The sequence below is a fragment of the Pempheris klunzingeri genome, chromosome 7 (genome assembly GCF_042242105.1).
Source record: "Pempheris klunzingeri isolate RE-2024b chromosome 7, fPemKlu1.hap1, whole genome shotgun sequence".
Classification (NCBI taxonomy): domain Eukaryota; kingdom Metazoa; phylum Chordata; class Actinopteri; order Acropomatiformes; family Pempheridae; genus Pempheris; species Pempheris klunzingeri.
The window spans coordinates 18,830,327-18,856,867 of record NC_092018.1 but is presented as its reverse complement, the minus strand read 5'-3'; the positions used below and the strand labels follow the sequence as shown (position 1 = coordinate 18,856,867).

At 42.6% G+C, this 26,541-nt stretch overlaps 2 protein-coding genes across 4 annotated transcripts; both read right to left on the bottom strand.

Moving 5' to 3' along the window:
* Nucleotides 1–2,179: 2,179 nt before the first annotated feature.
* LOC139203396 (uncharacterized) lies at nt 2,180–3,828 on the bottom strand. The gene is made up of 3 exons (XM_070833101.1): nt 3,777–3,828; nt 3,347–3,487; nt 2,180–2,394 (listed from the first exon to the last, which is right to left on the bottom strand). The coding sequence occupies exons 1-3, from the start codon at nt 3,826–3,828 to the stop codon at nt 2,180–2,182; spliced, it is 408 nt and encodes a 135-aa protein (XP_070689202.1).
* Nucleotides 3,829–4,470: 642 nt separating this feature from the next.
* Nucleotides 4,471–26,079, bottom strand: LOC139203532 (transforming acidic coiled-coil-containing protein 1-like). 3 transcript variants are annotated; one of them, XM_070833328.1, is made up of 13 exons: nt 25,814–26,079; nt 16,556–16,647; nt 12,610–13,048; nt 11,002–11,056; nt 10,821–10,902; nt 9,655–9,707; nt 8,349–8,483; nt 8,157–8,233; nt 7,817–7,860; nt 7,503–7,663; nt 6,779–6,885; nt 6,544–6,664; nt 4,471–6,370 (listed from the first exon to the last, which is right to left on the bottom strand). In XM_070833328.1, the coding sequence occupies exons 1-13, from the start codon at nt 25,876–25,878 to the stop codon at nt 6,302–6,304; spliced, it is 1,500 nt and encodes a 499-aa protein (XP_070689429.1). In that variant the 5' UTR covers nt 25,879–26,079; the 3' UTR covers nt 4,471–6,301. The 3 variants fall into 3 exon arrangements, with proteins under 3 accessions (XP_070689429.1, XP_070689427.1, XP_070689428.1); XM_070833326.1 differs by lacking the exon at nt 25,814–26,079 and adding an exon at nt 18,350–18,501; XM_070833327.1 differs by lacking the exon at nt 25,814–26,079 and adding an exon at nt 18,350–18,501 and having other exon boundaries at nt 8,349–8,480.
* Between the last annotated feature and the right edge of the window lie 462 nt (nt 26,080–26,541).

The following is a 26,541-nucleotide window of genomic DNA, read 5'->3' as shown; positions in this document are numbered from 1 at the left end:
TTCTGAGCATTTAAAAACATTATTATTATATTTAATGTTCATTCTCTACATCGTCGGGTGTTTCTGGTGGAGAAATACTGCATTTAATTTCAATCTATGTAAAGTTAGTCAAAGAGTTCAAAGAGAATCAACCTCAAAAATCTGAACTTATTTAATGTTTGCATGATTGTAGGCGATAACCTTGTGTCCTCAATGGCACCTCCAGACCTGGATATAAAAGTCTTGTATTTACATTTGTACTAAATCTAAATAATAAGGTAGTAGCAGGTCATGCCACATGTTATAGCCTGTTTTCTTTTTAAATCTTTAGAAACCGTAGAAAGTCCAGACTTAACTTGTCTTGTGTTAAAAAAGATATGCTCATGGAAAGAATATTCCATGTATCGGCTTCATGGTTGTAAGTTTCTTTACCTTAATGTGCTCCGTGCTGTTTTGACTGCATCATATAAAGCTGTCAGTTACTTCATTTTAGTCTCAACAGTGCTGTGTTTTAAATAAATGAGCTCTGGTCAAAGGGCTGTCTAAGATTGTTGAGTTCAGTTTTAACACGTGAAATAAGTGTCCTCACACTGTCAATCGTGATAAAGACAGTGAGGCAACATCTCCCGACATGATAAACCACTACAGCTCAAATATACAGATACAGATATACAGTATATAGATATGGAGAGAGTTTCAATTCACCTTCATGGAGAACAAATACTTGAAAGATACATTAAATGGGAGGAGACACACCTCAGAAACTTCTGCTTTAACGCATGAAGGTGCTAAAAGTCGTCACTCAGAGCGGCTGGAGGACATTTCAATGTTGCAACTGAAGCAGAGCTGCGTTCCTGGCAGAATTGTGTACTTTAACATTTGTTTAGTTTAAACTGCAATAATGGATCTGAGCTCATCTCATGTGTTCATGCAAAATCTTAATCTGTAAATTAGAAACAATAAGATCAGACGGTTGTTTTGGTGTAAAAAGTACAACTGTTCCTCGTGAAAAATTAGTGCCACAGAATGTAAAACACCTCAGACTGCATCCTGCTTAAATACAGTACTTCAGTATTGCTTCACTGTTTCTCCACCTTTACACAAAGGTGACCACAGCTTGAGTCCCGTGATGAAACTCCTGAAACATCCTCGGAGGATGACCTGACCTGACCTCCTGGTTTCAACACTCTCTGTCTAGTCAACACTCTGCGTTTAGAGTTGTCAAACATGTCCGGTGCTCTTATCTCTCGAGCCTGTCACCTTTATGAGGGCTGAAATAAGAAAAATCTACATCTACAAGAGAGTTTTTACATCATGTTTCTTGTCTGTTGGTAAAATTTGTGGCCTCATTTTAAGAGGAAGTGGTTGCAAATCATATGACCTGAGGAGGGAGACCTACCTCACTGATTTCATATCCTGTGGCGACTGCACAGGATTCAAGTTACGATGTTGCAGAGGGAAGTCCTGAAGTTTCCACATGCCCTGCCGTTTCTGCTGAAAATCATTGGCTGTCGGACTGTTTTCTCTCTACTGTACATGCAACTTTTACATCCGGGACATGAACTTAAACGCGTGGGTGAAAATCACCCGACGTTAGTGCTCTAGGGTTAAGGTCACGTGGAGTGTCATTTGTCACATCAGGGTGATTGTGCACACACACAAACATGCACACATGAAATTAAGGGGATTGTATCTTTATTCAGCCAGACCTGCATGCACAAAAAAACAAAAACACACCGTAACAAAAGGTTTTGCACATTTTCCTAAGAGTGCACCATTAAAATACTCAGAGTTTCCTCTCTGGTTCCCATGGCAACGACACAGGTGAATAATGTGGTTCTATGGTGTCAAGCAAGCTGTGAACTAGCTACCCACCAAAGCACCCTAGCACCTATCAAAACCACACCGAGTCCCTCTGGCTGTACCAAAACCATGGGTAGGTGTAATTCACTTTGTACACATTTATTCACCATAAATGCTTCCAGGTTCACAAGTCGCTTTACAGCTCAACGTCACCTGAAAGTGATCATGCTGCTATAGAAAATGAGGTCACTGTTCAAGTTGATAGTATGACAATAAAAAAAAAATGACACAATTGAAGGCGCTGAACAGAAGCTTGTATTTCTAAGACAGACCACACTCCTTCACTGCCACTGAAATCCCTTCTGTAAACTTGGGGGAAATGAACCACTGGTGGTGTTTACAGCTGACTGAGGCCCATGCGCAGCAGCAGGGCCGTGATCAGCAGGACGGGGCTGCAGGCCAGAGCCCCCGCGCTGTTGCGGTTCCCGTGGCTGTGGCTCCTGTGGGGCCCGTTACAGTCGTCACCAAAGCAGCATTCCATCTTGGCCCCGGATTTGCCGCCGTTGGCTTTGTCGCAGAAAGCCTTGTAGGTGCACGACTTCATCACGGTGTCTGAAAGGAAGCACAGAGAGGCCGGCAGATGTTCACAGTCAAATTGCTTTAAAGTGACCGATGGCTGACCACTTGTGAACCTGGTGAATTCTCACTCTTCTTGCACACACACATACACACAACAGAGGTCTGTAAAAAAGTAAGTCAAAATAAAACAGACGATTGACAGCGTAATAAAAAGGCCATTTAATCTTAATACGTGAACACTTTTTCAAACACTACTAGCTGTGTTGTGATGACCTCTAGTGACACTTTTACAGTACTGGCTGTCTCGCTCGAACCCAAATCACCTAATCTGAATTGGCCTCCCTAAGCAGTGGCCTTGGCCAAGGTCACTGTCTGAACAATCTCCCGTCTGAGTGCACTGCAGCTGGGACGCTCTTCCCCATCACTCCCCCATCCACCTGGTGTTTGTTGGCTTATCTGGAACCGGACCAGGGACGTCTCCATGGCAACCGCCATGTTATCGCCGACGACCGCGAATGAACTGAGGCGGGTTTTGGGAACTGATGGGCAAACACATCGGGACTTACTCCTGCCCTATATCCAACGCCTTCGCCAGCTTCCACCCCTCCAGTACGAGGGGCGTGGTCCAAGGGCTCGCCTGCACGGGGCTGTAGCCAGCGACCTGCCTCCTGCGGTGCTGGAATTCTCTACTCCCCTTTTCCCATCCCCTGTTGCCATGTTGTTATTGTCATGTGATGTGCAAAAATATGTGCTGAGGTTTTTTTTACCGGTCCCACACTGCACTCCACATGAGTACAGTCTGGTGTCGCATGTTTTTTTCTCCTCCCCTCTCTCTCCTCTTGTTTTCTCCCCCCACTTTCCCCACCACTGTAAAAATGGAATTTCCCCCCTTGGGGGATCAATAAAGGTGAATTGATTGATTGATTGATTGATTGAACCACATCAAACTTGGGTTGCATGTTTTCCTGGGTGTGTGTTTACTCACTGGGTCCTGTGATGGTGGAGCAGGCGTCAGCGTACTGAGGGCAGGAAGTGGATCCCTGCCGGTTGCAGTCATCCTCATTGGACGCCACACATGTGTGACATTTGAGGGCGTAGCCTTTACAGACAGAGCAAGAGAGACCACCTGACTTGATACTCCTTAAATTTATGACCGACGCATTTGCAAACAATCAAAGCTGCTATTACCCTTAACAACTTGTAAGGTTTCACAAATGTGCAGGTTTTTCCACCATGCAGGCTGGATTTATTGCCAAGTGTCCCAAATTGTACTGACTTTAACCACTCTTCAAACATTGTCTGCTTTTTGGACAGAACAATCCTTTATAGCACCTGTCACTTCTCAGCAAAGCAAATCAACAAAATCTTTCCTCACTGCTGAATCCCCCCCCCCAAGTCCAGTGTTGGTTACTTACTGTGGCAGGCCAGAGAGACGAGCAGCAGCAGCAGGGTGAGAGCGGTCTTCATGACAGCTGGCTGACGGCTCACTAGTGTCTTCAAGAGTCCAGAGAAGGAGTGGATGAGCTGAGAGGAGGCTGTGATGGTGGGGACATCGGGGGATGAGGTGGAGCAGGAGGGGGTCGTACTAATAGGAAGGTGTCTGAGGGCATTATGGTCTTATCTCCGTAATCTCCATCGATGCTGCACAGCCAGCACCCTGTGGTAATGGACTTAACTGAGCGAGCTTTAACAGGGAGTTACAGTTCAGTGTTTTTAAGCCATCAGCTCTGTGATTAACACAAGTCACTAAGAGTACTGATTCTACAACACTGTTTTAAACTACTGACAGTTTTCACAGTGTGGATGCAGAATCAAGCTGAGGCTACCAGAAAAGCTCGAGGTCATTAATCACCCACACAGCCTCCACTGGGATCTGTGTGTGTGTGTTAGGTTGTGTATGATGTAAGATGTAAACACTGTGCATGCTCACCAGGACACTGAAACTGAGGCCATAACCCACATACTGAAAAAGCACAACACACACACACACAAACACACACACACACACACACAAACACACGTGGTGTAAGAATTCATAATCCTCATGAACATTTTGCAAAAACACAAGAAAAACTTCAAGCAGAACAAATGATATTTATAATTATTCAGGCAAATGTACACACGCTCACGCTGTTAGTGTGAGATCACCATCACTACTTTACAAATACAAACAATAATTAAAGAAAGGGGCTAAAGTGGCAAATCAATATTTTATAAAACATAAACAAACCAATTGAGTAATAAAAGATAGCATGACATTAGAATGGCACAAATATAAACCGTGGCACGTCAGTGAGTTTGAGTCATGAGTGGATCAACATGGTGGTCAACAGACATTAAAACCTTTTTTCTAATAGACTCCATAGAACTGAGTACTGAAAGTAATTAGAACTTAATGTCAGATGTTTAGTTTTGTTTCAGTGTTGTTAACAAAATATTGCCTGATTTAAATCATAGATTTGCAAATGTTATACTGTAGTGTACTGAGGAAAATAGTAGTGTGTGTTGTGTCTTCAAGGTGTGGCTTATTTTGCTAAATGGAAAGACATTTCCAAATGACCCAACATTTCTTCTGTAGAAAAAGGCAAGTGTTGAAAGAATAATTACTCAATAATCAGGTATCATAATGGCACCGTTTCTGAAATCTTCTCACTGAAACCTGCTTACTAAGACATTACTGAAGCACTGTGCCAGACACAATTAGTTTCACTGGTGTGTTTGTAAAACAATCTGCTTTCTAAGAAATGCAAAACTATGAAAATAAACATGCGAAGAAACATATTTCTCTGTTGAATAACTAGTGCAGTGCTGTAAATACTTACATCTTCATCACACTAAGCAGCAGACAAAACCTCTTACAAACCTGCCGAAGTCATTGTTTCCTCTGTGTACACTCAATCTGTGAAACAGTGATGGTTAAAAAAAATTTCAGCACTTACTAATCTTATAATAGTTTTAAACATCTTCAACCAAAATTTAGAGTCGTTATATCTGAACTTTTTCCAGTTGTTTAGGATTCTTAACACAGGAAATTCAACGTAAGGCGGTGCAGTTGATTTTGCTCTGTCTCTTTACTTGTAAATCGGACAACTTAATGCCACAGAATTTAAACAATCACGGGAAAGTCTACGATTGTCGGGCTATTATATTTCTCTGTGAGCATCTGTAAAGCAAATGCTGTCGATTATTTGCCGCTGTGGTTTCACTGACATGTGGTCCAAACTCACTTGTGGTGTCAGCGTCACTCCTGAACAAACCAAGGCCTCTGAGGACCTCTTCTGTATTTCCTCAAATAATCCTAAAGCCTTTCCTCCAGTTTTTTGTGCAGTTTGACTGTAACCTTGACCTCATTCTTCCTCACACAATAACCCTGAGCTTCCCTCTTTCAAAGTAAAATCCTTGTTTGCGTCATAGAAAAATACATTTTATGGATTGTTGCTTCAATATAAAACAATCCTTGTCAAAGCCCATCAAAATAGACTATATGCCTGAATGTAACTCTAAAGCAAACCCAGCCTGCATGATGTCATCCTGTTGGAGTTGCTGGGACTTTAGCTGTTAAGCTGCTGGGAATTTAATTTGAATCACAAGCACGTTGTTGTTGTTGTTGTTGTTGTTCACTGGCATGATGGGTGACAGCACAGGAGGTCCAAATGGCCTCATAAATGGCAAAAATGTGAACAAAACACAGTGACCACATACATATACTGAGTCCCAGCTCAAACAATAATTAGCATGTACACAGACTTCTATATTCTGGTCACAAGTAGTGCAATTGTAGTATACAGGAAGTTATTTTAGACATCTGTACATAAGCAGTCTCTGTGATGCAGGGCTGGCAGAGGGTACGAGAGCTGCTTCTCAGCTGGGGGCATGCACAGGGCGTCACTTTTAGGCAGGACCGGAGGGACGGTGGTGGCTGAGTCACAGGAGGTGTCTCTCAGTCTATTTTTCCCATTTTGGCAATCAGCTCATCACAGATCTTGGTGAGTTCCTCAATCTCTTGATTCTATGACAGCACAAAAAAGAACAAATGCACACATTTAATACATCTCTATATGCCAAATCAGAGCGGAAGAATACAGCGTAAAAAAAAAAAGGTAAATACGCTGTCTTGTGTATTGTTACGAGCTAAAGGTTTCCCCTACAATTAGCGTGCAGAAACATGAGGATGCCGGTTACCTTCTGCTGCAGAGCTTGTTCCAGAGACTCATTCTTCATCTGTTCCTTCCTCAGACTGGCCGTCAGCGCAATGTTCTCTGAGCTCGCCTTTGTACGCACCTGAGCGATCTCCTCATTGGCCCTGAGCGGTGAGGAGAGTGAGGGAAATCAACAGATGTTTTATATATTTATAGGAGCATCGCAAACCTGAAAAGTATTCACAGATCATTAGATTTCCTTTCAGTCCCGTACGTACTTGTCTAGTTTCTCCTCAGCGTGGAGTTTAAGTGTCTGGTATCTCTGCTCCTCCTGCTTGACTCTGGCCAGATACTCATGAGCACACTTCTTCAGCACTTCTTCATTCTGTAAGAGGAAACAAAGAACAAACACAATGTTATTTATCAGTCACCTTTGCACTGAGCGAAGGGGATGTATCCTTATACTTGTCTCATCAAGTAAAAGTAAAAATTATCCACTTGTATCTTTAATCTTGTATCAGCAGTAATTCTAGTCACTTTTTCTTATTTCGTGGATACTTTTTTTCTAAACATTGTAGGCTCTTCTTCTAATCATTCTGAATTCCTGTAGTTGCACACAGTTACTCCTGGAGGCTGGCCAATATAACAACCACAGCTCTCTGTCTGCCCATGAACAGCTGCTGTAAAACAGCTGTGGATCAAATGGGGGTCAAGATTCGAGGGTAAACTGCTTTAATGGAGGGTTTTTTTTTTCTGCAGCGGTTGCTGAGCAAGAGAACTATTTAATATTCACTGAGTTGGGGGCCAGATTTATCTAGTGACCTTAAATGTAACCCCCGGCTTGTTTCACCTCTAGGTGAACACTGCCCCTAATCACAGTATACCCTCCGACCTTATTCTGACCTTAATCCGCTCACAGCACTGCGATTTGTGCTCCTGATCACCACGGCACTTGAAACTGACATTTTCATTGAGCCATGAACTTGTCCTTTAACCCCTTACTTTCTTAAAGCCCTCCAGGGTGCTCTTCATATTTTCATAACGCCGAAACACGTCAGAGAGAGAGCGCTCCACGGAGTTCAGGTCTGCCAGGGCGACTTCCTTTTCTGCCATCACAGCTTGCAAAGCCTTCTGGGAACCCTGCTTGTTGCGCTGCTCATCCTCTGAGAGAAGCAAAGGAGAAAATAAATAGCTTATTTTTGTATTCAGTCTACCACATAAACAGGGATGTATTCAGAGGTATACTATTCTGTATACCAGACTACACAGTTCAAATGTTTTGGTGGATTTGTATCTTCTGTAACATTTCAACTCACCGATCATCTGAGCGATTGTTTTCTCATATTCTGCAACAATCTTCCTGTTATAAGACAGAACACACAATGAGTCTTACTTTACCTTATGACAGACTAGTGGGCCTTTAGGATAGCCTCTACATGGCCACACTAAGACTTACAACACACTTTAAACCTCACAGCTGGTTTTAATCTACTTAGATAAAGAATAAAAAAGGAGGAAATTTGTGACTAATTTTGGAACAATAAAATGCACAGAGCACAAATCCCCTTTGTACCATCTTATTGCGTTAATATTTGAGTGGCCATCCTCAGAGTCAATCAGTGATCACTCGTCCATGACAGCAACATGTTTTCTAACCTCATCTCAGTGACTTCCTGTCTGCTGCTCTCGCACTTTTTCTTCCAGTCGTTGGCTTCCACCTCTTTAGTGATGATCTGAAAAGAGACGCGACTGTGAGCAGAACTCTTGTCAAACACTTACACGATCCGATTGGGTGAAAATAAACAGACAGGTGGCCCGTCTCATGCTGGAGGTGATGAAAGTGCGTACCTCCTCTCTAATGAGGGTGAGAACGGCCTGTTTTTCCGCCTCACTGATGCAGATGGAATCCAGGACCTGACTTCCTGTTTTCTCCATTTCACTTCCCCCTGACTTCTTCTTCAGCTTGCATGGGTCCTCGTACTGCTGAGAGAGGAGAGAAATCACCTGTGTCAGCCTTCATCTTTTATCAGTTAGTATACTGGGGGGTAAGCCCACCTGCAATTTTCAAGCAATTATAAGGTATTCATGAAAACACAAAACAAAACAGTGTTCAGTTTAGCAAGTAGCACACACCAATCCTGCCATAAAACTACATTCTCACATTGTCACCTTTGGTTTGTGGTTTAATAATGTGTCGTCTAATATCTTTCTACCTTCTCTTTTGGCAAATTATTTTTAAAAAAATCCTAATTTTCAGTGCAGTAAATTATTTTTTTGTTACACTATACCCATCAGTCAGAGGAAGACTAACACAGTTTTCTGTAATAAACCACAATTTACGACTTTTTGGTTTACCACTGAGACATATATCCATTCTCAGACAAGACTGAGACAAAGACAGACTACACTAATAATAGACTTGCCATTTTATGCTGAATATATTATATTTGTCCATGTGTCTCTGCTTGCCTGCTCTCTCTTTCTCTCTGTTCTGCTCTTATTTCATTCTCAGTTTTTAACCCCATACCCTTCTTGCCTTTCAGTCAGCGTTCTTACACATCTCAATCCTTCTTCTTCTCCTCCCCCTTGTCTCTCTCCTCTCTCATTTTGTCCTTCCCTGGATTATGACAGTCATATTCTAATCTCCTGAATGATAATCTAAATCCATCTGTCACCTGAGTACATGAGCATGGTGGCAGACGCTGCGCAGTACTTCCTGCTGTCCTACAGCACAGTGCAGTCATCATGTCAGGCAGCTGATCATAGTGCTGCTTTTGATATAACGCAGGCGGCTCGTAACACAAAACTGAGTGGTCCATTACGTCTTTACATCACAGCACAGTTTAGAAATACACGTTACCAAGAGGTACAAAGAGCAGAACACAATGTACCGATGTAAACATTACAGTGACAAGTGAAGCGTAACGCCAGGATATGTCGGGACTGTTGTTTTCCTCTGAAGATGACAGTTCAGTTAAAGTGATAAAAGAGTATTTCAGCCCCACCAAGTGGCCAGCGGGGGCATCACAACACAGTTGCTTTTATTGCTTAGATAAAACAATGCAAAATGTGTTAAAATAATAGCCAGTATATGAGCGCAGTACAGCACATGCAGGGAAAAGGACATAAATGATGAAGCGCCATATTTTCTTACCACAAAGCAGCAGTCTGAGTCATCAGGTTTTGATGTCACATGGCAGTCTTGAACTGGAAAAACACAATAAGCATAAATGACTAGTTAAAATATTTGTTGATGTAGCATCAAGGCACTTCCTCCTACAACGACAGATATCTATGAGTGTACTGTCTGTTTCAAACTCATAAGTATCACTTCAGTACATCTTGCAGGGTTTGTACAGCTTTTTAAGAGTAAAATTTTCAAGTACTTTCAAGGTATCTAAACCAAAAATGTCAAGACTCCCAAAGAATTTATCATCACGTCTAACTTGTTACTACAAATGCAGCTGCAAAAAATAAAGCTAACAGAATTCCTTCATACATACATCAGTATAATTTATTTTACTGTCAGATCTATTAATTTATCATATTTTCTTTGATTGTATGTTCTGATCATTATCATTATCGTGTGTAAGACACCAGGATACAACAAGCAAACATGACAATGGGATTGTCTCATTTCAAATATTAAAATGACAGACACCAGATTATGTCTTAAGCATTTTCCAGAGTTTCAAGACTTTGTATGAACCCCAATCTTGGAGAATTGCCTGTGTTCAGACAAAGCCAAAAAACCTGCTAATGTTCACTGTAAAAAAAAAACAAAAAACCCCAAAAAACATCGTGCCTTTAGAGACAATAAAACCACGGGCCACTGCACCTGATGCAGTGACGCACTGTTACGCAACATCCATAACAGTGAGGCCTGATAAGATCAGACCAGTCAGACACTACAGCTGCGTCACATGCAGCCTGAAGGCACCTGTGTGATCTGAATGTTTTATCACACCAAAGCAGGCCACAGACAGCCACAGACATACCGTACTGTTGCTTAGAACAACTCTACTGTCACGCTTGTGACCTACACAGTCACACAGAGTTTCACTGTAGTGCAAAATCATGTGTAAAGTTAATGATTAATGCTGTGTGTCTCTGTAATGGTAAGGCAAAGATGACCTTCTCGCTGTCCAGTATTGATCGAGTGAAGCTAAGGAATGTTGTCTAAACTTTAACCTCCAGTTATTGGATTTCTCTTCAGTGCAGCTCCTTGCTGAGCTGAGTAATACCGGAGCTATTCAGTCCTGTTTCAGTGTGTTAACGAGCACAACATTAAAATCAATCCTCATTGACTCGTTTACTCACTGCTTTCGTCCTTGTCTGGTTTGACACCGCCGCTGCTTGCCAATTTCTCCTCGTCGGTGGCATGGTCCCCATGATGGTCATCCTTTAAACAGAAAAAAATATAAATCAACCACACTGACTGCATGGAACTTATCCAGAACTAATACGACCACGTGAGTCAGATGTTGCGAAATATTCGTACCTGCCCGCTGAAGTCCTTTTGCATCGGCTGGTTCTGCTTCACTTTACAGGAGTTCCTGAATATGAAGGTCAATAACAACATCAGTGTCAACACTAACCAGATCAATACCTGTGTGTGTGTGTGAATATGTGGGCAGGTGTAATGATGAGCGGAGAAAGCGAGAGAGAGACAGAAAGCCTTACAGCCAGACCTCACTGCTCTGCTCTGTGTGTGCGCTGTGAGGTCGCATGCTCTGCTAAAAAGTGCTGAATTCCACAGGAGAAAAAGCAGATTAATGAAAGAGATTGTGGCCAAATTGAAATAAGAGCAAAAACAGTTGCAGAGTGTATTAGGGTTAATTACAGACTTTCTACAAACTCTCTCTCCTCTACTTTCTAAATCTACTCTATACACTTTTTTCTCTCTTTTTTTTTTTTTTAAATCGCCTTCGCTTTGTGATCGAAGGAAAATTTAGGTCAGGTGGATGACACAAAAGACTGTGGAGGGAGTCTGGACTTGTATTACAGCAAGGACTGACGTTACAAACACACGCACACCTGGACATACACTTATATAGTACTTACAACAGAACACAGAGGAAATGGACCTGCTCAGCAGTCCTGATGCCACACAGAGAGAAGGGAAACAGAATGACATGTTTTGAAGGAAGAAGGAGACACAGGAGAGGACGGGACAGGGGTTAGGTGAAACACGAGGTGAGCTCAGGGTTATTATAGTTAATAAATTATAGTAAATAAAAGGCGAAAGGTAGACAGGTGAGAGAAAGTGGAAAGTAAAATGTAGTTGAAAACATAAGTGAAATTAAATGTTCCAAAACTTCCAAACCAACGTAAGTAAGCAGATTTAAAAATAATAATTGGATTAATAGTTGATGAGTCCTTTGTACCTTTATTATCTGGACAAAATCCCAGATGATCTATGACTCAGGATGAATATCTTAAATACTTTTGGGTGCGAAGCAAAAAAGCCATCACATGGAAATGACTGCAGACAAACCCTCCAACAAAGGAGAGTGTGGATTCTATACACAATATATTTGCCTATAGGATATAACCCATTACATATATCAATTAAAAGACCCTGTTTCTGTTCTGTGTTGCAGATGAACAAACCTTCCTCGACAGCAATCTCACTGAAAAACACCACAAGAGGGCATCATTTGACACTTTAACTTCTCTTTATCATTCAGTAAATTCAGTTTCTGTCCTTGTTAAAGACATGGACACTGAAAAACGGTCCTAAATATGCAAATTGGCAATAATGCAAGCAAATAAATAAAAAAGGAATAAAACTGACAACAAAAATAAAAGTAAACTGGTATTCTACAATGAATGAGAACTAAAAGCAATAAAAACATTAAAAACTATAATAACACTAATGAGGAACAAGTGAGAGCAGGACAGAAACAACACACAATAGACCACCACACTTGGTTAAAACGGGAACATTTTGATCACTTCAGGTTCACTGTGCACAATAGCGAGTATTCACTGATGTTCCCCATGGCCATAGAAGAGAGAGCAGCATTTGTTCAGCTTGAGAATCTGTGAGTCATATTAGTTCAGAGAACTGGCCTTTGTGTGTGTTTGTCTCTGATGTTGTACTCACGTGATAATTGTGCTGTTGGTCTCGCAGGTCAGTTTTGTGTTCGACAGTGCAGTGTCAGAGTTCACATTGCCATTAAGCAAGTCAGGATCCACGCAAATGTCATGACTGGGGATCGAGTTTGAGTCCGGGCTGGAGTCAGACGTCACCGGAGCCTCATCGTCCACCTCCGAGGGATCGGGCTTGTTTAGTGGGGAACGGACGGACAGCGACGGGGGCCGGAGGGCTTGAGGCTGGGGGAGAGGGCTGGAGGAGGAGAGGGCTTCTCCAGGACTAGATATCTTGCCGAGGGTCAGGTTAAGATTCTGGTCCAAACCTAAGCTGCTGTCATTAGGCGAGGAGCCGGTGAGATTGTTCAGGGAATCAACGTCTTGGGATGAAACTAGGCTGACGTCCTGGTTGGAGTTCTTGTCCAGAAAACGGTTTGTAACATCAGGAAGAACTGTGAGAAGAGGGGTAAAAGGGGTAAAAGTACGCATGTTAAGTATATAACTAAGTTCATTACAATGTGCTCGTCCATAATACTAAAAAATGTAATACAGATATAGAAGAATAAAAAGAGGAAAACAACATAAATAGAAAGAATTAAAAAGGCAAATCTAAACAGGTCTTTTAAAGCTGAGCCACAGCATCAAAAATACAGTCTCCTCTAGTTTTGAGTAGTAGGGCTGCAGTAGGTCTCTAATGGTGCCTGACCCAAAAGAGGTGTCACATAAGACCTTTTAAAAAACCTGGTCACTAGTTTAATGGGAGAATTTTGGACCTTTGTAAACAATCCAGGCGTGTTTTGCTTCGGCAGATGAAGTAGGGGTTCAAGTACCAGCAGGTACCGGTTTTGAATGGAAAATTTAATGGAAGAGGAAACAGAAACAAACGTTTTTTTTCTAAACTTATAACAAAGCTGACTGGCGCAAAAATAGGAGCTTGGTGACTAAAGGTCTTCAAATTTCATGCTGAAATTTTTTTTATTTAGGTTGTAGACCCATGAACTGGTCATTTTTACCCTTAAACCTGATGGTTCTTGTGCACTTGGGGGCAGCAGAAACAAACACTGACATTTCACCACCTTTAAATTCAATATGGCTAACTTGTTAGCAAACGGTTGCATATTTACATGTCTAGCAGTTGCAGATTGTCTGTTGGTGCTGAGTAGGTATGGTGTACATGTGTGTATGGTGGGTTTTTAGAGCTTTTAGCTGAAAAACCTGCTGCTACTGAAAATGACATTATGGGAATGTTGAGAGTGAACCAGAACAGTTAACTTCAGGGCCGAACAAATAAACAAGGAACTTGCTAAAAAGCCCCATAAAGCCTAATAATGATGAATGATGAGGAGGGTCAAACAAGATGCATAATTGGATATCATCTGCATTGTAGTGATAGAAAATACCTTTAAAATTAGATATTAACTGACCAAAGGAAAATATACCAAGCAAACAGAATAGGACCCAGGACAGACCCTTGGGGCACACCACAATACAGAGTTTCAGATGATGACAGAGTTACCAATAGCCACTGAGAAGCTCATATCAGAAAGGTAGAAGGAGACTCCAGGGCCAACTCAGCCCTGAAAAAGCAGATCTTAATCCTTCCAACATCCCATTCTGTGGCTACTTAATGATTTTAATGAATAATCTTGAAGTTATGGCCTCTCCTCCTTCTGTTAGAGCACTTAAAATGACTGCTGGCTTCCTCTCAGAGCGCTTCACATCCTGCGTCCTCACATGTCCCGTTAGCAGCTAGCTAAAGACCACAGCAGCAGGCTGGTCTCTGTTGAGTCACACTGCTGCTGAAACACAGTACTCTCTGTTACTGAAAAACACACCCACACACACTGTAAAACTCACACAACTACACAAAAAAATACAACTGAAGTGGCCCTTGCTGCATTTCTTCTCAGCATACACACAAAATGATTGAATGTCATGACAGACGGTGTGAGAAGCTGTTACCAGACAGGATGCATACATTCCTACACTCAATTTATGCAAGTTTATGTTAGCTTCTGCCCAAAATCTGGGTACTTTCAGACAGACACACACCCTTTGGAGACAGGGAGCAGATGTAGAGGAACCACACCCAGGCATGCAGTGTACACGCCACCACGTGGCCTAGCAACAAAAACAACATCAGGCTTTATTATAGATTCACAAGTCGGCGTACAAGAGGAAAGGGAGACAGAGAGGGAAGTGAGACGAAGAACCAATGAGAGAGTAACAGATAGTACGCAGGTAAACAAACAGCTGTCTACGGTTTCAGCTACATCCTGGTTCAATATTTCATACAGCTAGATTGTGGCCTGAGGTTGCTCTCATGAACAGACAGTGACCCCCACCCCCCCGAACCGCTGGAGTGTAATTATAGTGAACCAGAATATCAGTTTCTCCACACAGTTGATCTTTTATTTATGAAACTAACCCACATTTTGTAAAGAGCATGTGACTCTTTTAGCATGAAAAGGAGACTGTTATTGTCTGCAAACTAGATTAAATGATGAACACATTAATCTCTGTTATTATCTGGCACAGCGGCCCACATACTGTGGTCAAAACGTGTCTAATTTCAAATGGCTGAGTCATCCAAAAAATGCAGACCAATTTCATCCTAATACATGTATAGCACATGTCAAAATCAATTACTTCTGTTGATGAAAACTGACAAAGATAGAGACGCAGAGGTTTGCAAACATCAGTGATATAGCAGCATTTTGTTTCAGCACAGAAGATGCCCTCCATATTATCTCTTACCATGGTAACGTGTGGTACTTGTGTCTGTGTACGTGAAAGCAGGGCAGTAGAGAGGGTGAAGGGGAGGGGGTAGAGGCAGTAAGGCTCTCTGGCAGCATCAAAAAGCCCAGATTCATCTACTACCCATTTATCAGCACACCTGTGTCTAACAGAGGAGAGCTCATTTTCACGTTTCTGACAACTTTTCATACTCAGCGTCAGCATTAGATGACCGTAAGCTGACCCAAGATCTGCGTGATCTTCAAAGGTGAGACTATGGTCGACTGTGAACAACATAATGAAGACAAGGAGTGACACAAAACTAAAACTATCTGTGACACTGGAGGTAAGTGAGAAAATGTTTGTTTGTAATTTACCGACCCTTTAACGTACATCTGCCAAGCACAAGCACAAGCGGAGTTCAAGGGTTCTTGCAATGACAGAATTACATAAAGACTGACGAAAATAATCATTATCAACCTGTTGACGATCATCACATTTGTAGAAGAAGTAATGGTGTCCATGGGCAAAAAGATATTGATAACAAGTACTAATGATACAACTGGGGTTATGGTAAAAGCCATTTATCTTGTATTACTGCTAATAGTGAGAAATAAAATATTTTTTCTATATGTGTAGCTGTCTGACCTCACTCTCTGTCCTTATATGAGTCATGAGGCAATTTTATGAGGTAAACTCATCACAGTGGACATTTTCACACAAAAGTACCAGCTTAGGTATTTCGTGAAAATGTTCAGTGCTAATGCTAATAAACTATGTACATGTAGAGATGTATCCCTGTACACTGTGACATCACTTTTGGGTGTGATTACAGATGCACCAGAGCACACTTTGACCACACCCAAAGGCTCCAAACCTTCAACCACAGAGGACAGCGAAGCAGTGCTTTTCAGTCTGATGTTAAGCTACTCTTTAATTTCTAAACACAAGCAGACACACGTTTAAATTTTTTATTAAACAGGGCTTATCTGATCAGAGATTAAACAAATAAGATCATCAGTCTGAACAGACATTCACATCTGTGTTCGGTGCTCCATAGCTGTAGATAGTCTGTGCTACAGACACATTTCAGTTCGTACCAAAAAAGTACTGAGGCTTGATAACCAGCTCTACCTGTGAAAAATCCAATGTCGACACTCAGGTGTGTCACAGTTTGACCAGTATAAGAGCACAGGGTCAGCCAAACTGCTGGGCCATCTCACCTGTGTGGTTGGAGTTGTCCAGTTGATTCAGTAGCTTCACAACACCTGGAGACTCTGCCTCTGGAGTCTCAAATGTCCCCTCTGAGTCTGAACTGTGGAGAGAAAAGGAAAGGGAGGACCTTAAAACGCCTGTCACAACCAACAAAACACAGAGACAGAAACATACAAACAGACGGCAACGGAGCGGTCAAAGCTATAAACTAAGCTCAAGTGTTTAGAGAGTTGCTGAATGTACTGAAACTGACAAAATGAAACAAAATCCATGAAACAAAAATAAATGTTCTCATGAATGGATTTAGAGCATAACCACACATCACATAGACTGGTTTGAAACTGTAACAATGCTCGTCAAACAACACTCTACTGTCTTTGGGAACAGAGAGGCACTTAAACTGTTGATCAATCTGAATAATTACATATAATTGCTACAAACAGTTATCAAATGGTGCACAAATAACATTGCAGGGCCTGTTTGTGTGTCGTATTCTAACAGACTGATGTTAGCTTTCCAATATCAATCTTCTGTTTTCTTAAAGTGACATAAAAACAATAGATCTCAGAGTTCAAAGCAGCTCAAAAATAAACAGGCTGCTATTTTTTAAGGAAGTCAGAGGAAGGGAGAGGAGAGGAAGGGAAGTCCTATATATGCACAAGGCCACCTGCATCCTTTGCCTCTCAATAAGGACACACTTTGTCCTACCAGGCTCATTCAGAGACACACACACACACACACACACACACACACACACAAATCACAGTCTTTTGGTCTGCTGTGTCAGCTGCCTAGACACCCAGCCCTAATTTATTTCCAAACTGTGGAGATACAAAAAAGAAGGGAGAGACATGGAGAATGAGAGTTTATGTATGTGTGTGTGTGTGTGTGTGTGTGTGCGCGTGTGTGCCCGTTGCCAGCCACTTGAACACACATCAAAACGTCCGCACTCTAATGCAAAACAGCACAAGAGGGAACAAAGCTCTCACTGCCAAAACCCGACCGCACTACATCACTGATACCAGTTCACACAAATACATTCAAACACTCTGGAGCACTATACAAACACCACCATCCAGAGCTAATCCTAATAACCCACCCCCTACCCTGCACACACACACTCACACACACACACACACACACACACACACACACACACACTGAGTCACATCCCAGTGACGGCCCCAATGCCTGCGATCTTGGATGGTTACTTGGAGACTAGAAATGGACAGAAAAGGAATCAAAAGCTTTGGAAACTGTGGCTTTTCCCTTCCCCCAAACTTTCAGCAACTGCTTCCCAACAGCAAAACAGCCTCCACACACTCAAACACACATAAAAACAGGCCTAGACAGTCAGATCCTCAGTGTTTGGTGTCTCATAAAGAAACAGGATGGTGTACACAAAGTAGGGGCTCACAAAACAGTAGTTTGAGTATCTGTATTTTGACTAAGAATCTGTTTTTAGCCAGTGACAACATGACCCACTCACAGGGATCCACAGCATAGGAAAGAATCTGAGATTATAACACAGCTTCAGTGAGTTTGCCTGTGTGTGTAGCTCTCTATGTGTGTGTATATCCACCACCTGTCAGTATGACTCAGGGGAATCTGCAGTCATCACATAAACACCCACACATGCACACAATCAATCTAGTGCTGTTTAAATTGAAGCAAATACAGAAAATCAGTCCTACCCTTCCAGATTTTCTAGCCTCTTATTCTTATACAGGCCCACTTGTACATTAGCTGCCCCCCCCTCTTTCTCACACACACACACAAACATCGTGGCCTATCCCTCTTACTTGTCCTCTCCATCATCCTTGGGTCCGGGCTGCCCCTCGTCCCCGGCGCCCCCAGTCACTGCTGACCATGTCCATTTGGCCCACTGGACTGGAGACAACCAGGACATCCCTGCACGACGTTGAGTCTCAAACCTGCTGCCACCTCCAAAATTAAACTGTAAACCACTTCTTCTTATTATTCTGGATTAGTTAGATCCAGTTAGATTGTCGCTGCTGTCAGTCAGGTTCAGTGTCTTCCACAGTCCTCTGTCCAACTGCAAACAGGAGCCTCTCGAAAAGAAGCCGTCGTTCTGTCTTCTTGCCTTTCTCCCTCCTATCGTCAGCCTCTGGCCCGCTTGCTTTCTATATGGTTTGCTCACTTCCTCTTAGCCGCTCAGCTTTCCCATCCTGCTCTTCTGCGTTGTTGACGCTCGTGAGAGAGAAATGTGCCTCACACTGCTGCTCCTGCTTTGCTCTCCACAGCACTGACTCACACAGTGCAGATTACTGGAGCATCAGTAGTCACTCCTCTCTCCGCTCCCCTCCCCTCTCCCTGTCTGTCTGGATGGACGATCGGCTGGTTGACAGACATCGGCTCGCTCTGCTCCCGCATGCTTGTTAACTCGCTCACTCGCTCTCATGAGTGTTCCTCCCCCCTCCCCGATTCTTTTAGGGTTTGTCGATTGCGGTGGCAGAGAGGGGGAGAGGAGAGGCAATGTTTCCTGTTTTAACAGGCAAAACAGCGACTGGTTACTCTGGGTAAAATAGACTACCAGACGTTTCATAGGAATGTTAGCTGATTAACTGTTGAACAATTAACAATAACAAGTTTGACCAATTCATATTATCAGCTAAACAGTTAAAAAAAATGCTGCTTTAAGAGTTTTTATACAAAGTATACAAACAAGCAGCAAATGTACAGTGTTAAACACACGATTATTAACACGAGATTGAGGACACGATGTGGATCTGCGCTCCTCTCCACACAGCAGTGCTGAGAGGTGGACCATCTCGGACTACTTCAGGAGGCAAACCTAACCTTTCCAAACGCTCAGGGGACAAACCCACAAACTCTGTCCTGTTACTGAAAAGTTTAGGATCAAGCCGTCCAGCTGTGAGAGCGCGTCTCTGTGCTGTGGCAGTTGCCATGGTTACTCCAAAAGCAGCTGTATCAGTGTCTAAGACCTCTTGTGTGCTCTGGAGCTGCCAGAATAGAATAACTACTAAACCCTCCTCCTGAATGTGGCTATAAGGCCAGGAATCAGGGAAACCGGGGAAACAGAGAGGAGACCTCAGGGCACCGGAAGAGTGGAAATCCAATGGCCTATTAGTACATTTTAAAAAGATGTAAGGCATTGACGTTGGATTAGAGATAAAGCTTATAGTGTATACTGAACTCACACCATTGCAATATCCTTCTTTTGGGAAACTATCGAGTAAAACGCTGTAAAGCCCTTTCTCTCTACATTTCAACAGCTTTCAGGGAACACAAAATCCTTTGGGATCATTGATGCTTTGAAACAGGCATCATCTCTTCTTATTTAACTGGGACTGAAGAAACTTTTTCATGTAAATCAACCGACTGAGGACTAAGAATGTATCCTGTACATGTGCTACCAAGATAACATCTGATTGCATGATGTGTGACCAAAGCTGGAGAGGATCTATTGTTCACTGAAAAAAATCCAGGCCAGACAGCAAACAAATCAATACAGCGAGCCCGATTTCAACAATAACGGTGCAACTGCTGATCACACTGACAGAAAAGCCATTTGGATGAAAGCTTTCACTGTTGATCACACACACACTTTCACACATGTGCCTCTGAGGCTGTTCACGGATGGCTTATGTAACTTTAAGTCCAGGCTTTCACATTTATACATCTCCCTCTCTCCCTCTCCCTCTCTCTCTCTCTCTCTCTCACACACACATCTAGGCCACATGAGATGTGTTCTTTGAAAAAACATGGACCGTGACTAATTTAATAAGGGGAGGATGGTTTCGCCACTGTGAATAACGTCAACAGGGAAAGAAAAAAAGGAGGCAGTGGAGATGCCTTTGTTGTTATTTGCATTTTAAGGTTCCCTTCCTGCTGTTTACTGCTCACATGTGGAAAAACATGGAAAGACAGGCAGAGGCTCCACCGCTGATAACACTGAGCTGGTCCACTGAGGCAGGCAGGCAGGCAGAGAGATGAATAGATGCACGAACACACTCAAAAATAATGTCACACACTGGTGAACACAGAGAAAGAGACTCTGTTCCATCTGTGATAGCTGGACTGAAAAATGGAGCAAATTAGAGGCAAGGCAGATGGAAAACAGCATTAATTAAAAATGGGGAGTGAGAGACAAAGAGATAGCAAGGAAAGGTAAAGAAAGTGAGTTTCTGGGCAGGACTGGAATCTGAAATTATCTTATGTCTTTCTTTAACATTCCTGACATTGTCTCCTTTCGCTCCTTTGTTTCCTTATTTATCAGTCAGTACAGCTGAGAAGACAAACCTGTCCGCCTTCAAGAAGACATGATCTGCCCCAAGCTAACAATCCCCCCCCTCCTCATTGTGTTGCAGAGACAGTTTACTCTGCTGCACCTTCAAGCAGTAAACTTGCCTCTGGACATAAAATAACACACAGAAAACACGTGTCTGTACGCTGAGAGAGACAACATGCAGGATTGGACAGAGTGGGAATATTCCAGACCACAGACAGAGAAGAAGAAGGAAAACAGAAAAAGGGAGAAGAATCAGCTCTTATGTAATACCTTGAAACCACAAATAGCACACAGTGAAACAGTTGCAAACCCACATATACACACTACACCCATATGTGATCTAGAGCTGCCATCTTTGAAGAAAAAGACCTGCAATGTGGAAATATTACACCAAACACACACAATACTGGCTATTATGTGAGTTTGCTGTCAGTTAATCAAGCAAAAATGCAAATCCTTTATTATCAATTATATTTTGACTGATAGCAACACATGTGGTTATGAGCTAAGAATAAATCAGAAATGATAAGCACATCTATGAGCCACAACAGAGGTGATGTGATACTGGATGAGATAACTATCTGTGTGTACACACTGAGAGGGAATTGGAGAAGGTTCTCAACTATTACAGACTGTTTATCTCTGCTCTCAATCCCCTCCATGATGACAGAAGGCCAGCCAGCCAGGCTGACATTTCGTATAGCACCACCATCAGGTCAACATTTCCACTGGCCTATAATTAGATCCATAACAAGGTATCCTAAAAATGAACGGGTGGATTTACATGAAATTTGCTGTGATTATTTTTAGACGTGCTAGTTCTAGGATGGTAATGCTGCTCTGTCAGCTGGCCCAGACTTGAATATTTCAGCTACAGGATGGAGCTACATGAAATTTGGAAACCTGTAAAAATGAATTCTAACTCATTCCCATCAGCCTCGGCTGTACTGTGTGCTTGATGCAAATTAGCAACTGCTAGCGTGCTCATTTAAAATGCTGAACATGGTAAACATTGTACCTGCTAAATATCAACAACAGCATGTTGGTGTCGCATTGTGAGCATTTTGCTCAGGGCACCTCTGTGCTGTACATGTCCAGCCTCACAGCAGCTACCATGGCTGCAGGTTTATCCCCAGACGATCAGGACTAATGATATTTTGGTCACGTTCTTCCTCAAGTTCAATCAACAGGAAAGCGTGGATACAATAAAATCACAACCTAATGGTGAGATCTGCATAGAAATTACTGAGCACCTTTCCATTTTGGGCCCTACAGATGCTTTCCTGCCTATTAGCCAAAATGTCAACTTTCCATATCCTATGTGCAGATTGGTCTGATCCCAGGAGGATGAGACATTTTGATTTATAATGTCAGTCATCCTCTCTAGCACCATCCTGAAGACAGCTGCACATTTCTACACACAGCATTGCTACGATTGACAGAGTTGTCATTATGTTGTCTGTCTTACATTTTTATATTGTGGTGTTTAATGGCAGCTTTCAGTCCTTTAATTTTAGACTTGGGCAGTTGCCCTGTTTCAAGTACAAGTCACAAGAAATGTGGAAAGTGATGTCTTTAAATGTGCTTTAAATGTGCCTACTTTGATCAACATTTACACAGCACACACGTCAAACAGCAAACCTAGAATGTAATAAACCTGTCAGTGTCAGTATTTACGATATAAGTCAGGCCATGTGTCTGTAAACTAGCATAACTATCCCAGTTACACGTTGTTGATTTTTTTTAAAGCATAAAGTTCATCCAAAAGTGAATGTAATACACATCAGACCCTTGATCCTCTCTGCCTGACTGTTCTTCATGCATATTAAGTACAAGAGCATGACTAAGTGAAACCTGCATGATTAGTGTTTTCCTTAAAGTGGCACCACATTTGATGCAGAAAGGGTCTTTCTTTTAATCACTCAGATGTCTGTCCTGAAGTAATAATCACTCTAACAATAAAATACTTGATAATGGCTTCTTTTATATTTCATTAAGGTTTTTCTATTTAATCCAAAAAAGGTTTTTCAAACTAATGTCTTCTGGTGCAACAGACGATACATGCTGACAAACAAACACTACATGGATGCTTGTATCAGTCAGTATTGTTTGGTTTCGATAGAGAGCAGCACAAAAGATATTCATAACAAAAGGAAGTTGTGAATTATGTTCCTATGCTCTGATGTGACTACAGTCTGCCACGCACGGAATGAAAATGTGGCTGTGTGTGGCAGAGGCATGAATATATATATGTGTATGACTGTGTCTGTGTGATGACTTGCAACATCTAATCTGGTCAGGGTAGCATGGCTGGGTCATATTTGCTTTTGTTTTAGGTTATGGCTCCACCCAGTGGTCATTATTGGACACAGCCTCACACAGATTCCTCATTTGGGAAAACAAAACATATAAAATTAGCAGCATTAGATTCAACCACCCCTTCAGTGATATGATACCTTGATGAAGATAAAAAAAAGAGCTGAGGGAAGAATAGACGGGAGAGAGAAAGTGAGGGAGATACGCAGCAGTTCTGACGTCACCTTCGGGAGCTTCAACAGAGATGACAGTATCGGTGGTTTCACCATGGCAACCATTCGGCGGGGGGGTCACAAGTGTATTACACTATGAAAACGTGCATATATAGACACCATACATGCTCTTCCAAACAGACAGAGGTAAATAATGTAACACTGCAACTGATATTTACTGTCTCTCGTTGCTTTTTATACTTTAATGCAGCTCAGCATTATCCAGGATACAGCCGGCTCACAGAGATAAAATATGCAGGGAGAGACTGATGCTCCCAAGTCAGTGATGTGCTTTCGGGAAAGAACAACTGCGTTTACATCACTGATATCTCTGAATTTTTAATAGAGAACAGCCAATTAGCAGCTATCAGAGCAGGAAGCTAGCCGAGAGTGAACGGAGTCACACTGAATGGAGCTGAAGCCCTCACCGTGCTACTGTACACAAGAACAACTTAACTGACAGTGGCACTATAAAACAAAAAGAGAAAGAATGAGGGAACAAGAGCAAAAGAGAGGAGGGGTTTACCAGAGAGCAGTCATGTACAGACACCAGCTGAGCTATTGTTCGTGGCTACAACAGGGACACAAGAGAACACAATTCCCAGACATTAGTGCATGTTCATTGTACACATGCACAGGGCAGGGAGACAACACACCCCCTACTGTTCTACTTTATGATGTTTCCTTTTATTTTCTTTGCCTTTTAAATCCAGTTAAGTGAGATATGATTTCCATTCAAAATGCCAAATAGTTATATTAAATTCCACTGTGAATTCAAACACAGAGATATCAACATCATCCATAACAATATTGTGCCAATGAGGGTTTTCAGCCATTTACTTCTGCATTATTCTGAAGTGGGTTTAACTTTCATGCTTGCAAGTTCAGTCAGTGTATTCTAATGCATAATTAAAATCTATGTCTTCAAATGTTGTGCCTTTCCTTGTGTATTCACTATCGTGTGTGTGTGTCTCTCTAACGATAAGAAGCCTTGTTCAGTCCACACTGGCCTGAATCCATACCACTGCAGCAAGAAATGAGTTCCAAATGCAGGTCAGCTTCTTCCCAAATGAGGGACTGCGTGGATGTTCAGGGGTTTTTGGAGAACAGGAAGCGCACTGTGCATCAAAGACTGTTCCAGTTAAGGCATAAAACAGATAATTAAGCCAACTAAAATTAGAGCGGAAGCTGAAAACTGCAATCCCACACCGCCGGTTGGCTTCCCAGTTTTCCCACAGGGATGACCCCAACCCCCCACCTGCCCTTACACAAACACAGCTGAATGCAGAAGACTACAGTAGGCTTACTTTTAAAAACACCCAAATAACAAAGAACATTGCTGTAACGTGGCTTTGTTCAGTGACTCTGAGCTCTCACATCCTTGCCTTTTTGTCGCTCACAGTGTTTCCCTATCATCTCAGAAGCAACATCTGCTTCAGTGCATGGCGGCACTGCTTCTTATAACGTTACCAAACGCTGCTCTCCATGACTTGCATCACAGAGTGAAGACGGGGATATTTCAGAAAACACTGGCTCAGCGTGTACGTTAACATGCGTCGAGAGAAAATGTTCGACTATAAGGGGCTTACAGAAGCTTTTAAAAGATCTGCTCGGAGGACAAAGTGAAAGAGCTCACTCTCTGTTACAAAGGATTAGAGGAAAAAGAAGAGGGAGCGTGGCAGTTAAATGCTTTTAAGCTCCACACGCCTCAGCAGCAACATCTTTATTCCTGTTCTCTTATTTTGACAAGACGAAGGCTCCGGACAGCTGTAGTTCATATGTCACACAGTACTTTACAGATGTCAGACACACTGCATCATGAGCAGAACAGGGAGTACCTGCTCAGACAGAAATAAAATGTGCAGCTTGTATGATTAAAATACCACTTTAGATTTGAGGTCACAGCTACATAATTTATAGCCGATAGCAGCGTTACCACTTCTACTGTTCTATAACTACAAATACTACCGCTAAAATGTCAACACCACTGAGAGGAAGGCTAAGTCTTAATTTCAGGAGCATGACCTGATCAGCTCATGCTCATTACATTAGCCTCTCTGCTAATGTCATCGGCTCTACCGCTCCCTCTTTCCTTGGATTTGAATACCTAAATAGTATTCAAAACAGCACGACAGATGAGGCTCTGTGCAGTGCAGTCTAATGAGCTGGGATGGGAAAGTCCTGGCTCAAGGTCCCAGCACTGCCCTTCAACCCTTCATCTTTCCCTCCTCTTCCCCTCCCCAATACAGAGGCGCTAAGTTCACACACACACACACACACACACACACACACACACACACACACACACACACACGACAACACAATCTCAAGTAACCAAGGGGAAGCTGATTGACTGCCATTGATCAGCTGCACATACTCAGCTATTTTGGAGCCTCTCTGCCTTTCTGCGTTTCCATTTCTCATCAATGACTTGCACACAAAAACAATGAAGCATCTCGTCTTACATGCTGCTCTTCTTCCGCGGGGAGCTGACGGAGCCCTTCCTGTGCTGGCTGAGAGAGCCCCCCATGGCATCAGCTGAGTCTGTGTTTGCTTCACGTTTATCCCAGATGCTCCGTATGTCCTTTTCCCCTCCCAAGGTTCACCTCTGCCTCTCCTCCAGACAGCCTGGCTCAGTGTCAGAGCCCCACACCGCACTGCTTCTCATGACTGACTGGTGCCGCCGACCAGCGTCTCCTCTTCCTCTCCTCGGCTTTTCTCTGTTGATGCTGTACAGTCTAAGGGCTCTGGAGTACTACTAATCACACATGAATAGCTCTGCTGACGGTCCGCCTCCTCGCTCTACTTCTCCTCGCCCTCCAAAATCTCTCTCTCTCTCTCACACACACACACACACACACACACACACACACACACCATAGGCAGCTTACATTCACTTGGTAGGCAGTGCATAGCCTTTAAAAGGATAAAGACAGAGAGTTGGAGTGTTGATGGAGGGGGATTGTTTAAAGACCACTAAGTCCAAGGAGTTGGAGTGAGTGTGTGTGTGTGTGTGTGTGTGTGTGTGTCATGGGGGTATCTGGCAGGGCTGAGAGTATTGTTCAAGCGTGAAAGAGTCTCTTCTATTGTGAGTCAGCTGAATACCAGATCTGAGGGGGAGGGATGGAAGATGATGGAGGGAGAGTTGGCGGCATAAAACACAGCCCCACTTGTTGTGCCACATTCCCCCTAC

What these genes read in the sequence shown, in the direction of transcription:
- LOC139203396 (XM_070833101.1), bottom strand. Translation starts at nt 3,828, where the DNA reads ATGAAGACCGCTCTCACCCTGCTGCTGCTGCTCGTCTCTCTGGCCTGC. An exon ending in CGTCTCTCTGGCCTGCCACA is followed by an intron (nt 3,488 to 3,776) that starts GTAAGTAACCAA and finishes GTATCAAGTCAG; the next exon opens with GTGGTCTCTCTTGCTCTGTC. An exon ending in CTCCACCATCACAGGACCCA is followed by an intron (nt 2,395 to 3,346) that starts GTGAGTAAACAC and finishes GCTTCCTTTCAG; the next exon opens with ACACCGTGATGAAGTCGTGC.
- LOC139203532 (XM_070833326.1), bottom strand. Translation starts at nt 18,456, where the DNA reads ATGTCCTGGTTGTCTCCAGTCCAGTGGGCCAAATGGACATGGTCAGCA. An exon ending in ACCAGACAAGGACGAAAGCA is followed by an intron (nt 9,708 to 10,820) that starts GTGAGTAAACGA and finishes GTGTTTTTCCAG; the next exon opens with TTCAAGACTGCCATGTGACA. An exon ending in GCTGAGGAGAAACTAGACAA is followed by an intron (nt 6,665 to 6,778) that starts GTACGTACGGGA and finishes CTCACCGCTCAG; the next exon opens with GGCCAATGAGGAGATCGCTC.